Source organism: Podarcis muralis, chromosome Z (genome assembly GCF_964188315.1).
Source record: "Podarcis muralis chromosome Z, rPodMur119.hap1.1, whole genome shotgun sequence".
NCBI classification, from domain to species: Eukaryota; Metazoa; Chordata; class Lepidosauria; order Squamata; family Lacertidae; genus Podarcis; species Podarcis muralis.
In genome coordinates this window covers 4,919,547-4,934,571 of record NC_135673.1, presented here as the reverse complement: position 1 = coordinate 4,934,571, position 15,025 = coordinate 4,919,547, and the positions used below count along the sequence as shown (strand labels likewise).

At 44.3% G+C, this 15,025-nt stretch overlaps 1 protein-coding gene across 3 annotated transcripts in view; it reads right to left on the bottom strand.

The window, feature by feature from the left end:
• The window catches only part of COL27A1 (collagen type XXVII alpha 1 chain), a 256,136-nt gene that overhangs the window by 77,273 nt on the left and 163,838 nt on the right, over positions 1 to 15,025 (bottom strand). For all 3 annotated transcript variants that reach the window (XM_077922728.1, XM_028714253.2, XM_077922727.1), the window contains exon 29: positions 2,155 to 2,208. In XM_077922728.1, coding sequence (XP_077778854.1) covers positions 2,155 to 2,208 — 54 coding nt within the window. The remainder of the gene's footprint in view (positions 1 to 2,154; positions 2,209 to 15,025) is intronic.

Below are 15,025 nucleotides of genomic sequence, written 5' to 3'. Positions count from 1 at the left end.
ATGTTGAAATAGTGTGATTTGGTTGTGTATATTTTGAATGTTTTATTTATTGTCTATGACTACTTTTTTTCCGTTGAAGTTGTGTATTTTTTTTCCATCTTGCAAGCCACATTGGGCATGGTTTGAATCTTGGGTGGAATCTACACACATATAAAAACCATTCTGAAAATGCTTTTTTAAAAAGCGTTTTTAAAAATACAGTGGCACCTCAGGTTACATACGCTTCAGGTTACAGACTCCGCTAACCTAGAAATAGTGCTCCAGGTTAAGAACTTTGCTTCAGGATAAGAACAGAAATTGTGTTCTGGCGGCGCGGCAGCAGCAGGAAGCCCCATTAGCTAAAGTGGTGCTTCAGGTTAAGAGCAGTTTCAGTTTAAGAACGGACCTCCGGAACGAATTAAGTACTTAACCAGAGGTACCACTGTACATTGAATTTTCCATAAGACTCACCGTCGCCATCTAGTGTCACATTGTATATTGAACTTAAAACACACTTAAAACACTTTATTTGCAGCTGTATAGCTGAGTCCCTGGAAAGGCATGCAAATAAAATTATGTATGTATGCATGTACTTATAATCATACATTTGCCCATTCACAACTTGTATTCCTATCAATGGCAGGACAACAGAAGTAGAATTTGTGAGCACTTGTGCTTGTTTAGAGGCTTATATTTCAAGCCTGGAAGGATGAGCATGCAATGGTTTGAGGAACTCACTACCCTTGCTACATTTGAACGTATTTCCCAGAAGCATCAGTGGATATATATTAGGACATCTGGATTATTTATATTGACTAATCTACTTAATTTAAGGGGGATGTGAAGATGATTAAAGGTAAAGGGACCCCTGACCATTAGGTCCAGTCGTGGCCGACTCTGGGGTTGCGGCGCTCATCTCGCTTTATTGGCCGAGGAAGCCAGCGTACAGCTTCCGAGTCATGTGGCCAGCTTGACTAAGCCGCTTCTGGCGAACCAGAGCAGTGCACGGAAACACTGTTTACTTTCCCACCGGAGCGGTACCTCTTTATCTACTTGCACTTTGACATGCTTTCGAACTGCTAGGTTGGCAGGAGCAGGGACCAAGCAACGGGAGCTCACCCTGTCACGGGGATTCGAACCGCCGACCTTCTGATCGGCAAGTCCTAGGCTCTGTGGTTTAACCCACAGCGCCCCCGCATCCCTGTGAAGATGATTACTGCATCCTTAAAGTGAACTGATGGTGTGAGCATTTTTCTCTGTGGCTTTTTTTCTTTCTTTGCTTTTCTTCTTGCTATTAAAATGCAATGATGATGATAATGAACTTACATTCATTGCCCAAAATATAACTCCACACATATATATGTGAGTCAGCAGCTGGAGTGTCAGACTACTAGGACAAGGGAGACGAGGCTTCAAATCCCACTCCCTGGATGAGCTTGACCCAATAGCTGTCTCTCACAGGATCATTATGAAAATAAAATGGAGAGGGGCTGTGCAGCTTGAGCTGCTTGGAGGAAAGGCAGGCTGTAATTAATAAATAACATGAAAATAAGAATATGCTCTAGCATATTTGAAGTGGTGATTGGTGAACTCCCTTCGGTCTTATTCTGAACTGGGTTGGTATTTGAACTCTTTCTTGGAAGACTATTAGAAAAAGCTTGCCTGCCTGAGCTATGGTAAAGTGGCCAGAATTTCACTGAAAAAAATAAACATTTCTAGGGTCATGAATACAAGGGCCAGAAAAGAACTTCTCTGAGAAATGACGCTCAATTAATAATGCTTCTTAACATTAAGGGCCAGAAAAATCCATATTCCAAACCAGGTAATTATGCACTTTGGCAAACAGTAATGAGAAATAACAAACAGAAGAGAGTGTTTTTGAGCACGTGTAAACTGTGTTTATTTCACCACTAAGGAACCATTAAAAGCAGTGGGCAGAACTTCAACATATGCTTGAGACGTCTTACACGTCTTAATCTTCATCACAAACTGAAAGGGTCACACAAATCCAACTAAACCTGGTTCAGCATCTGCCTTGCAAGGCTACGAAACATTCACAGGGTGCAGGGTCAGGAACGCCAGCTCCTTAGTTTCTCACAGTGCAATGGACACAGTGCAATGCCCCAAAATAATCTAGCCACAATTAACATTCTCTGGAGCTGGTGGGGGGCTCACCTTAGCACCTTGCGGCCCTGGTTCACCCACTAGTCCATCAGGACCTCGAGCACCCTAGGGAAAAACACACACAGGCACACATGAATATACATAAATATACAACATTTTAAAAAGTGGGGACAGGGGAGAGGAAGAAGAAAGTTGTACACGAGGAATGAACAGCAGGTGTCTCTCTCAAGCTACAAATGGCAAAAACTTTCTAACCCTCAAATAGAGAATTTTAAAGGAGAGTAGCCAAGTCGAGTTAAAAGTATTCTCTTGTAAGAATCTTTCAAAAAGACAGTGAGGAACCTTGGGCTTATCCCATGATCAAAATAGAGCTGAGGACATTTGTTTAGGGGCTCTGCCAGATAATCTATTTTTTTCAGCAGTCACTTGATTTGCTTCTGCAACACTTATGTGGCAGATCTTAATTGAGCATCCACTCTGATTTGTTTACAAGCAGCACACATCCTGCAATTCATCCTGCTTTGCTTAGGCGGGAGGGTTAAATGTCTTCATGCTAGTCATTCATTCATTCCATGCTATTCAGTGCATTTCTCTGTCACTTTCCAAAGCGCGCGCGCACACACACACACACACACACCTGCTCCTTTTTTAAAAAGTGGATTTGTTGCTGAATGGCAATGAATCCACTTTAATTTCACTAAAGCCAACGTACCAATATGTGGTTGAATTCCCCCCACCCAATAAAATACTGACACTCTAGAGCAGTGTTCCCCAACCTTGGGCCTCCAGCTGTTTTTGGACTACAACTCCCATCATCCCTCGCTAGCAAGACCAGTGGTCAAGGATGATGGGAGTTGTAGTCCAAAAACAGCTGGAGGCCCAAGGTTGGGGAACACTGCTCTAGAGGGCCCAAAATGCTTTACATCTTGCCCTTCTGCCTCCACGAGTCACCCGCAGTGGCCAACCAGGTTAAAACCAATGCCACGCAAAAAGAAGGGCAAGCTTAACATTAGTACATCATTTTAAAGACTACAAATTAAAGAAAGAGGCAGCAAAGAAACCTGCAAACACTTGAATAAGAAGGGGAAAGAAAGGGGGGGGGGAGCAGAATCAAGTAGCAACCCAAAACTTCAAGAACTGGTCAGAGTGGACTTCATCTATCTCCTGAAGGGCAGGCCTCTCTGGGAGAGAATTACGTGATTTGGTTGCCACTCCTGATTTTTTTTTTTTTTTTTTAAATCACATTTTCTGATTGGAGCAGTAACACAGATTATGGCCCTCTACCCCAACCTGGCGCTCCTCCAGATGCTGTTGGAGGACAAGCTCCGTCATCTCTGACCATTGGCCATGCATAGTTTGCCTGAAAATTTCATAAATTTAATCCCTGGCATCTGCAATTAAAACGGATAAGGCAGCGCATGATGGGAAAGGAAGAGACCTTTGTGTGAGTGTTTGGTTGCCTGTTACAGGAGCCACAATGGACTGCTAGACAGACCTGAGGTGGGGAACCTCTAGTCCACAGGCCACTCTTGGCCCATCAAGCCATTTCCACCCAGCAGAAGCGGGAGGACAGGGGTTAATCCCGCATTGGCTGCACAGCCCTGGTACTGGATCACTTAGCCTAGGCAGCAGGATTGACTTCCTTAGATATTCAGGATGGCCTCACCAGTGTATACTGCCACTTATGCATAGGTTTTAATGAGGATTCCCTGAATTTTATAAACTATACATTTGTGAATTCATAAACTCCAGTCGACATGAATTTATTATATATACAGTGGTACCTCAGGTTACAGACGCTTCAGGTTACAGGCGCCACTAACCCAAAAACAGTACCTCAGGTCAAGAACTTTGCTTCAGGATGAGAACAGAAATCATGCTCCGGCGGCAGGAGGAGGCCCCATTAGCTAAAGTGGTACCTCGGGTTAAGAACAGTTTCAGGTTAAGAATGGACCTCCAGAACGAATTAAGTTCTTAACCCGAGGTACCACTGTATATTATAATGGTCAATATTTAATTATGGGTGGTATCCAATGTTAGTCCTACTCAAGAGTATACCCATTGAAACTGATGTATATTACTAACTTAGGTACATTAACTTTAATGAGTCTGAACAGAATTTAGTTGGGTACAACCCTATAATTTTTATCTTACTACTCCTTTAATTAGTTCTTCTTTCAACCCTGTGAGGTAGGCTAGGCTGAGAGTTTGAGACTGGCCCCATACTACCCAGTAAGGTTCTTGGCTATGCAGGGATTTGAACCTGAAATTCCCTGGTCCTAGTACAACACTCTGAACCACTACACACCACATGAAAGACACACATGCAAGACAGGCGTGATTGTGCAACACCAGACTTCTGTGAATAGTGGGGTTGGGAGCACTTGGAAATGGAAATCCCTGGTTCAGCTTCCTTTTCCTCCCCCACACAGTACAGCTCATGCAAGCAGCCCACTCATGCAAGCTCTTAAGTAGACAGATCAGCAGCTGACTGTAACATGCAAATCAGCCGGGAGGAAAGAAGGAGAGAAGAGGAGAGGTGGGCCAGCAAGGAAATGGGAGAGGGGAAGGAGGAAAGAAAACTGGAGCCAAACGTGATAATCATGATGCAGACTTGGAGCCAACAAAACTGAGAGCCAACACTGACCAAAGCGAGTACAGTATGAGGGAGAGGAAGAGTCACACAGAGCGGTAGTGTAACTGCATAAGATGTGCAGCGGGGAAGACAGCCAAACTGCTACAGCAAGCAAAACCCTGTCAATGTCCTTTTTAGTTTTATCTATTTTTTTAAAGCAAGGCAGGAACTCCTGGCCAATCTGTGATGGCAAGATCGCAGCAGGAGCCCAAACAGCTGAAAGCTTGGTGGACAGGAGGCAGTTGTAAATGCAGAGATCCTGCACTTTATTTACTTATTTGTTTGTTTTAACTGGCAGGTGGGACTGATGACTTGGCTCCAGATGGTGGGGCAGCAGCTATCTCCTGTCACACAAAATCTGAAGCTGCCTACCCCCATCCCTTTAAGATAACTGGTTCTCACATATCAGGGGAATCCAGCAGTCTAACACACAGGGTAAGGAAGGGCTGGAAAGTCCCAACAATTCTGTGTCTCATTTGGCATTACTATGCCACTGATAAAGCACGAAAGACATATCATCGTACGCATGATAGTCCCAAGTCCTTCTTCCTGCCCCTTTCAATATATTACTTACTTATTTACTATTTCCCCTTGGAGTGTTGGGGGAGGGGTAGTATCTCTGGTGGGGGTCAGTCATGCTCCTTCTAAGGTAGTTTGCCCTCCTTTGGTCCCTGCCCTGCACTCAGTGCTCACCTGTGGCTCCTAGAAGCTGTCCTGTTAGCATGTGGCAGCAGACACACCCCAGGAATGGCGTCAAGTGGCCAGCTAAACAAGGCGAGGGAAGCAGATGGCTCTCCAACCCCAGGTGAGTTACAGACTTCCCCTGCATGCAAAGACAGGCTGCAGTGGATTGAGCAGATGAAAACCAAGAGGTGGTCTAGCAGTCAAGAAGGTGGTTTCTGCATGTGCTGTAGAAGGAAATGAGGGGCAGATGGGGGTCGTCAGCCTGGGAAGGTAGTCCAACCAGGAGAAAGAAAACTCTGATTCTAAACCTCCACTGCTTTGTGGAATGTCTTCGGGAGAAGAAAGGGCTAAGGAGTAAACCTTAGGGGTTCCTAAGACGATTGGAAGGTGCTTTGTACACCTCCTTCTGGCAACTCCTGCAGCCAAGGTGGCGCCAGATGTATTGCTCTGCTTTCATTTGGACCACATCAGCAAGGCCAAGAGGTGAGCTGAGGACCTCCATACCCACTGCTCAGGCTTGCACCCCAGGGAGGTCCCTTTGGTGGTGCTAATACAGCAGTTTGACTTCACCCTTGGAGGAACACTCCATTGTCTCTCAAGCCAGATGGATGACAACAACTATTTTCCTTTCCAAGCAGGCAATAGGCATTTTAACTGAACTAGCATCAGTTAGGTGCAGTGGTTAGAGTATTGAACTAGGTCCTGGGAGACCGGGGTTCAAATCCACACTTGGCCATGACGCTTTCACCTTGGACCAGTCACTGCCTCTCAGCCTAACTTATCTCCTAACAGGATTGTTGTGGTGGTTAAATGCAAGAGCATCCCTGAGCTCAGTAAGCAAGGGGGAGAGATTCAAAGCTCTTCCTGTGCTGGAAAAACTTGGTGCGAAAGGAGCTTTTAAGCTCTCGCCCTTGCATCCAAGTGTTTTAATCAGATAGCTTATTTTGTGGGGGTTTAATTGGACAGCTTTCAACCACACAAAGTTGAAATCACAGAAGTTCATTGCACCTAAGATGTGATTGCACTGTACTCTGTAGTACAAAATACTGGAAAAACCACAGGATGCAAAGGCCAAACACCCTGATGAGGTACACCTAATGCTGCCAATGACTATAGCAGCAACTGAAACGCTGTAACTTTAATGCAGCTGCACTCCGCCATGCCCAACACAGCAGTCCTCTTCAAAGTGTAAACTGAACTAATCCCTTCACTGTCCATTTTATCAACCACTGACCTCACACTGTGAACATCTTTCTGTTTGCATTCAGGATATGACTGTGAACAAGTTCTACCTGTTCCTACCTCCTAGGTGCAATACCCCAGACACAACATTGCACCAATTAGTTGAAGCCTGTGAAACCTCTGTTAGCTGACAGTGGCAGTCACAGATGAACAAGAGAAATGGCGGCCCTGGGCCAGGAAATGACCCATCAGCAGCCAGGAGGCCCTCCAAGAATTGCACCAACTTCCAGAAATATATTTAAAAGGTTATGACGTGTCCCTTGCTATGTGATGGAACTAGTCCATAGTTAACAAACTGTTTCAGTGGCAAAATCTTCTGGGAGATATAAGACTGGCGTAAACATATACCTAAGATTCTGGTCCTCCAGGTCACAGGTAGGTGGCATGTGGCCCACAACAACTCCTGAAACTGCCCCATCCCTCCATCTCATGTTCCTCTCCTCTTGCTCTTTTCCTTCTTGTTTATCTTAGCTTTCAGAAGTTTTTCCTTATCCCCCTGCTTCCTTCTAGGTAGTTTCAGAGCAACTGAAAGAGGCAGTAATTATTATATTTTTACTTTGTAAACTGCTAAGAAGCCTATTTTGGCATTAAGCAGTGTATAAATTAATACAGTAACAACATAATTATTAATGCTTTATCCATTTATTTAGTGTGTTTATGTAATGCTTTTCATCAGAAGTGGCTATCAATTAGCTACTTTGGCTCAGTTCAATGTGTTAGAAATAGCACACAAAGCCTTAAATGGTATTGGGACCCAAAACCTAAAAGAATACCTTCCCCAGTATTAACTATCTCAGGCCCCGCAATTGGCAAGGAAGGTCCTATTGGCAGTGACACCACTGGGGACTGCCAGGTTGGTATTCACCCATGACAGGGTCTTCACAAGGATAATTCCTTATTACGGGAATGACCTTTCTGTTCATCATTGACATTCAGGAGAAGCTGAAAACATTCTTGCCTACCCAAGCATTTTATGGCTGAAAGATTCTGGATTATATCCAGTGATGGTGCTACTCAGGGTAGACTCATTGAGTTGTATCCAACTAAGCCCTAGTCAGAGCAGACTGGAAGTAATGGACAGAAGTTGGTCACATATATTAACTTCAATGGGCCTACTCTGAGTAGGACTAATGTTGGATATAATCCATCAAAACAAATGGCCATAACTAACTTGGATTCATTAATTCAGTGGGTCTGCTCTGAACAGAACTTAGTTGGAAGCTACCCCTTTATCTTTACACAACACTTGGCTGGAGGAGAGTCTTTCAGACAGAGATGCTTTCAAACAGAAGACTTTCCTCTGCAAGGCAGGACAAATGACCACCCTAGCCATCACAGGAAGAGGCTTGCAAGGAAAACTTTGCAAAGCATAATACAACAATGGAATAAGATAGCATGTAATAAAACTAGCATCTGATTAAAATTATATAAATGAGAACCAGCAACACAGTCTATAAAAAGCTGAGTAGAAAATAAATAAATTGTTAAGGACTGCTAAAAGGCCACAAGAGAGAAGGCCAAATTGAAATTGCATAAGATTTTCAAGTCCAGCCATTCTCAGCTTTTATTGGGTCATGGATTTCTTTGAGAAACTGATGAAAGCTATGGATTCTCTCCCCAGAAAATGGCAGATTAAGAACCAGTTCTATTAACAACACGGACAAGGAGTGGGGGAGCTGTGGCCACTCCAGATGTTGATGGACTCTGGCTCCCATCAGCTGTAGCCCTAGGTATGATCATGAGACACTCAGCTGAATAACATCTGAAGGGCCACAAGTTCCCCATTCATGAAGTGGCCCAGATTTGCATCCAACCAGGGAATCTAATCCTGAACCCCAACACATATGGACTTAATTCCAGAGAAGATTTGGTGCATGTGTAGAGGGCATGAGCAGTCTTTGGCATGTGTTTAAAATTAATCCTTAGATTAAATCATTTTGCTGAAAATCTGGGACTCATCCAAAAGGGGGGGGGGGAGGTATTTGTGAAGAATCGAAGAAAAATAGACTTCCTATATTAGTTTTTTAAACAAACAAAAAACAAAAAAACCCTTTTTTTGTAAGAGGGAATGGGAAAGCCTCAACTAAATCAGAACAAAATTATAGTCTTCTATCAGGAGGTATATTTATCTAAAAGGTCATTTCTGTCCCCTCCCCCCAGAAGTTTACACGGTGTTTTCTCAGTCTAATAACTATAAACATTTAAGCAGAGACCCCTAAAAATCTCCATTGTTCTTCTCAATCAAAACCAGATCAACCATTAGTCTTGCCTTCAAAACTGAAATTAAACACTGACAGAATCCACATGCATCTGGCAAAAAGCTGCATTAATGTCTTTCCATTCTGATTTGAATTACATCCTTGGATGTGGGATCAGAAACACAGGGAATGCTGAAGAGGACAGGATCTGGAATTACTGCCCCTCAGAAACGTAACAAAACCAAAACGAAAAGGAAAAGGAAAAGAATGACGATGAAATTAAAGGCTTGTTCACATGAGATGATTAGGGTGAGGTTGGTTAGGGCAGAGCTGCTTAAGCATGCAACACATGTTGCTCATCCTGTAACAATTTTACTGGGCATGTGGGAGGTTAATTAAAGCCTATTGGCTTGCGGGGGACACAGAGGTGGGCCTTTTTACTGGTGGCACCAGAGTCATAGAATGCGATCCTTGCTGAAACATGAGTGCCATGAAAGAAAGAAAGAAAGGAAGAAAGAAAGAAAGAAAGAAAGAAAGAGGGTGTCATGAAAATTCACCAGCATTTTGTCAATTTCACCACATTATGATATGCAGTTACATATGTCATACACATTTTTGTAATGTCATCCCCCTTTTTTCATGTTGTTTTCACTAACAGGCACACTTTAGTATGCAGTTTTGTACACATTACCTGCCTGGAGAACAGCACTGAAAACACTGGAGAATGGAGAATTTGAAGAAAGGCAGCATTTCAGTCCACGTATTGTTTCAGAAAATGAAAATTTGATAGTTTCACATTTAAATGTGAACGGAATCCAATTTTTCACTCATCTTTAATCCCAGGTCAATGCTATCATCTAGAAACCTTAGGTAGCTGTCCAGACCCCCCACTCCCCACTATTCTCACTATTGACCCCATCCCTTCAAGTAAATCAACTTGATATGCAACATAACAGTTGAAAAGTCTCCTGCATGGGCAATACTTGGGCTTAGAATCACACTTGCTCAAGGTTATTCTAACAATGATAGCTTTTCTGCTACCAGTGGCATGGGTGGAAAACTGGGGCTGGTCTTAACACAGACTCTTGGCATGCTGGTATGGTTCATAGCACTGGCTGAGAAATTGATGTTCCAGGTCAGAGTGGCTAGAGGCAAGCACAGTCAATTTTCATTATACTACATGTGGCAAATGTTCATGGAACACGTGGGTTGTTTGGACTATCTCAGGAAACCACCCAGTACTTATGAAAAAATGGGATGCAACCTTTCATAATAATCAAATGAAATTTTATTATCCAGTATTACACTAATCTGTACAAATGTTCAGGGAAGTTTTTAATGTGTGACATTTTAGTGTATTTTTAGTCTTTGTGGAAGCTGCCCAGAGTGGCTGGGGAAACCCAGCCAGATGGGCGGGGTACAAATAATAAATTATTATTATTATTATTATTATTATTATTATTATTATTATTATTAATGCAAGCTGTTCATTTTTCATTGTTAGAACAGTTTTCTCAAATGTACCCAATCCCAAACAGATGGGTCTGGAAGTCAACTGTCATTCTCGCTAAGCATAACATCCCCGACTGGAAATTTAAATGATGGCTACTAAGCAGAAGATACCATTTAAATTTCCACCAGTGCCTTGGAGTGATGCATTATGGGTATTTAAAATCAGTGCAAATCACAGTGCAGCTGTTGCTGCCACTGGCAGATAAGCCAATGGGAAGCCCATCAATATATGAAGGGTCTGACCAGAACACATTTTCCCAGAGGGCCTCCTCAAACCTGGAGCCCAAACATTGCCGCAGCACAGTACCATTTCATTATGAGATGCAGTAACGGACCATAAATAAGGAGTTTCCCAGTATGTGTAGAAACTAGCCTACTGTACAAAGGTAAAATTTGCATTAGTTGCTCAGCCCACTCTTACTTCTTGCCTACCCCACCACTGGTATGTGGCCCTTAGAAAGTTGCCCAGAAAGAAACATGGCCTTCAGGCAGAAAAGGATTCCCCACTTATGCTCCATCAAAGAACGTAAGAGCCCAGATAGATCATACCATGCTTCAAGACAGCTGTTTCTTGTGGAATAAATCTGTGGCTTCCTACACCCTTATGGAACAGTGACAGAGCACTCTCTCCCCAGAAGGCAATAGTAGCATTTCTTTGTCGGCTAATAACTGCCATAAGCCTATTTGAAAGATTAACCTACAGGAAAGCTTTACGCATGATGGATGGACCAGGCGTTTGGGTCACAGTAAAAGCCAGGTTAAGCACAATTGTTTAAACATGTGAATAATGTCACCTGTAGCTTGGCCCTTAGTGCATTGTTCAGCCTTGATTTCATGAGCACAATGATCCACAGTGACCCTAATTTAACAGCAGGGCCTCCAGAAGTGCTTCATCCGCTCCAGGCCAGAGTGGATCTGGCCACCCAGAGCATGAAAAGAGCTGAACTCATTCAGGACCCAGCTTTTCACTCTGCTAAAGTGAAAAGTCCTGCTGGTCTTTCTAAAGTCTTTAACTGCCTTATTTCCACCTCATTAAAATAGCATTATTATTTTTTTAGAGAAATTGGTGGTTGGTTGGGAGAGCAGCTTTCCAAAATTAAGTGGCTCTGACAGCTTCTGGGGCGAGGGCAGCCGGAAAGCTTTGCCACTGGCGCCACGCCTCACCAGTTGCCTGCTTTGCTCAGCCTGAGCTGGAAAGAAAGGCGAGTGGAGGGAACCCTGCACAATCTGGGGCCTTTTGGCAGAGGTAGCACAATACTGCAGTTGCAGAGAATTGGCTGCTGTAAGCACAGGCTTGGCTTGGGGTGTGGGGTGGCAAGGCAGAGAGAAATCAAGAAGGAGGGAGTCTGGTGCTCCAGAATGGGATGCTTAAGAGGTTCTTCCTCTTGGCTTAGCTGCTTCTGTGTGGCACAGAGCACTGGAGATTTCCACACTAATGAGTGGAGATTAGTTCTGCCCCAGGGCAGGCTGCTCTGGAAGAATTTTCCATCCATTCCCACTCAACAGTGATGGCTCTCTGCATGTCATTGGCTCCTCTCATGCAAAAATGGGTGTTGTTTGGTTTTCACAACCTCTAGAAATACAAGGAGAAAATCTACTGGCTACTTCTCTACGCCAAGAGCTCTGTTGAGGAATAAGATGCCCCCATCCCCAGAACTTTCACAAGGACTTAGAAATCATAAATTGATGTGGAAATCTAAAAAAAAAAAAAAAAAAATGGACTAGAAAAATGAGAAAAACCGAATATGACAAATTCACCCAGCCCTAATAATCACACACACACACACCGTGCCGTCTCTTGCTGGTGCCAGTAACTTATTTTACAACTTGTGTGTTGCTTTAGTTCATGTTCCATCTTGAGAGACATCAAGGCTTTTATAGACTGCCTTGAGAGCCATTGAGTCTACAAGGTGGCCTATAAATTTCATTTACTGCACGAAAGTAAACTGCAGGACTCTTAAATACTAGCAAATCAGCTGTTTGATAAAAGGAAACTGTGTGGGAGGAACAGCCCAGCCTTTCTAGTCCAAACAAATTTAGCTGCTCAGCTCTTATATCTGATTGTGAGGAGTTCTTACAGAGAAGGGTTGCTGTCCAAGCCAGCCAGAATCGGTGTCAACAGAACTACCGGTATGCTGTAAGAGCTATAACTTAAAGAATTGGTGCCTACTCTTGCTTCTCTCCTCTTCCCTCCTCCTCCCTTTTCCCTCTTGTGTCATGTATTTTTTTACTGTAAGCCTGATGGCAGGGACTGTCTTACTCCTGATTTTTGTAAGCTACTCTGGGAGCTTTAAATAATTCCTGCATGTAATTCCAGGCAACTCTTTAACTTCTCTGAAAACAATAAGCTCCTAGCTCTTGTTTGCATGGTAACTTGAGTGCCTCCAGATCTTTGAACCTAACTTTCCCCCACCCCTCTGACCCTGAATACACACACGTCTTCATCTCTGGTTTCAGATCCAGGACAACAGCAAAGCCAGGCTAGATATTGTAAATTTGTATTTGTTCCAACCAAGCTCTTAAATACAGACATAAAAGCAAAACTATAATTTGGTTCACATTGCCAGATTTTAAAGGTGAATACTTAGAACTGTGTAATATAATGCTGTTTGTAATTTCTAATCTTCACTAACTCATGGCAGGGGTACAAGCTTGAATCAATTTTAAAACAGATAGATTTATATCAACTAAAGATTTGCTTGCAGGTTTAACAGCTTGGGCTGCAATTTGAAGGAACAACTGCTTTGTGACACATAAACCAGCCCCTTCCTTGTCTTTGTGCCAAATCTGATGAATGGGAAACCTAAAGATGGATTTTCTTCCAGCTGGTATCCAAACTAGCAGATATTTGGCATTGTGGGCAGAAGCCACTGTGGCTTGCTCTCCCTCACAACAAGAACCACAGGCAATTTGACAAAAGGCAGTGCTCAGCTGAATTCAAGGTCTATGCATCTTTTCAATCTGGATCGTCCCACAATCCTCCATTAAATTTGGAACTGGCAGTTCTGAAGTCTCATAGGTCCCAGCATAGTAATATTATGTAGAACAGCAACCTCCAATCCAGAATCCCAAAGAGAGTTACTGAGTGCCTAAGGAGAAACCATGCCCTTACCTACAGCACCCACAAAATTGGTGCTGGCATCAAGGGTCAGCACAGCCAGGTATCTGCCAATGTCCCACACCAGAAAGGGGCTAACTGACATGAGTACCTCTTCACTGTTGCAGCCTGCAGGCTCACCTTGCCTCTGTTCTGACCCAAGCAAGAATGGTTGTGAGGAGGGTCACTAGATGACACTTAGAAATCACAAATTCAGATGCTGTTGGATGGCAACTCCTGTCAACCCTGATCATTGGCCATGCTGGGGATGCAGGAGTTAGCCACCCTTGCAGCACAGAAGCTTGTGTGCCAAGGCCCTGTGACACAGTCACTCCCTATATGATGAAATAACCATACTAGACAGTATGAAATAACCAAACTAGACAGGGGGTTCAAATAGGCCACAGCTTTATCGGATACAGATGAGAATGGTTTGGCATAGGCATTGGGTGAAGCCATTTAATTAACTCTAGCCCATCTGCTGGGAGTGTATCTAAGGGTAAACCACAACATGGGGGGCACTAAGACTTACATCAAATAGGGGTACCCCCAAGGGGTCCCCACTAAAGGAGTTCTATGGCTCTAGCCCCAGTCTGGCAGTCAAACTGAAGAAACTCTCCACAGTTCCCTTTAATGGGATACCCTTAACCAAGGAGGGGGCAGGAAGAGGCTACAACCTCCCCTCCAGCCAGGCTGCAATACTGCCTGAGTGTTTAAGGTAAACAGACCTACAGCCGATACATGCACACTGTAATCTCCATTGTGCAATGTACAAAAACAGCCTATGTGTTCCATAAAAGGCATACATACAATGTTACTAGCAGGTATTTCCTCGTACTGAATATTAGAAGTGTTTGTTATGGCGGCTTGTTGTAAAGAGATACAAGGATTCCAGAAGACTTCCAGTACATATCTTAAAACAATAAACTGCGGGAACTTGTCCACATTCCTGTTTGGAGGTCCTTAGAAAGCACTTTTCTGAAAATTATCTGTAGTAGATGTTTGACAGTTACGGTATTTTTCGTCCCATAGGACGCTCCGTACCATAGGACGCACCTAGTTTTTTTTGGGGGGGGAATAAAGGAACCCCCCCTTATTTCCCCCCCCCCCAAAGCAGGTCGGGGAAACCGAACCAGGTCAAGGAACAGCGGGATGGCGGCACTGCGCCTCCCTGCTGTCCCCCGAGCTTGTGGGGCTGGCCGATGTCTGCCCGGCGCGAGGGGCGCTCTGCTTCAGGGCGCCCCGCCCGCCGGGCGGCAGGCTGCTATCTGCAGTGTGGGGAGCCCTGCGGGGAACTCCTGCAGGGCTCCCCACGCTGCGGATGTATGCCCGGTGCGAGGGGCGCTCTGCTTCAGGGCGCCCAACGCTCCGGGAAGCAGGCTGCTATCCGCAGCCTAGGCAGCCCTGCGGGACCTCCCGCAGGGCTGCCTAGGCTGCGGATGTGTTCCCGAAGCGCTGGGCGCTCTGCTTTCAGGGAGCCCGATGCTCCGGGAAGCAGGCTGCTATCTGCAGCCTAGACAGGTCCTGCAGGACTGCCTAGGCTGCGGATGTGTT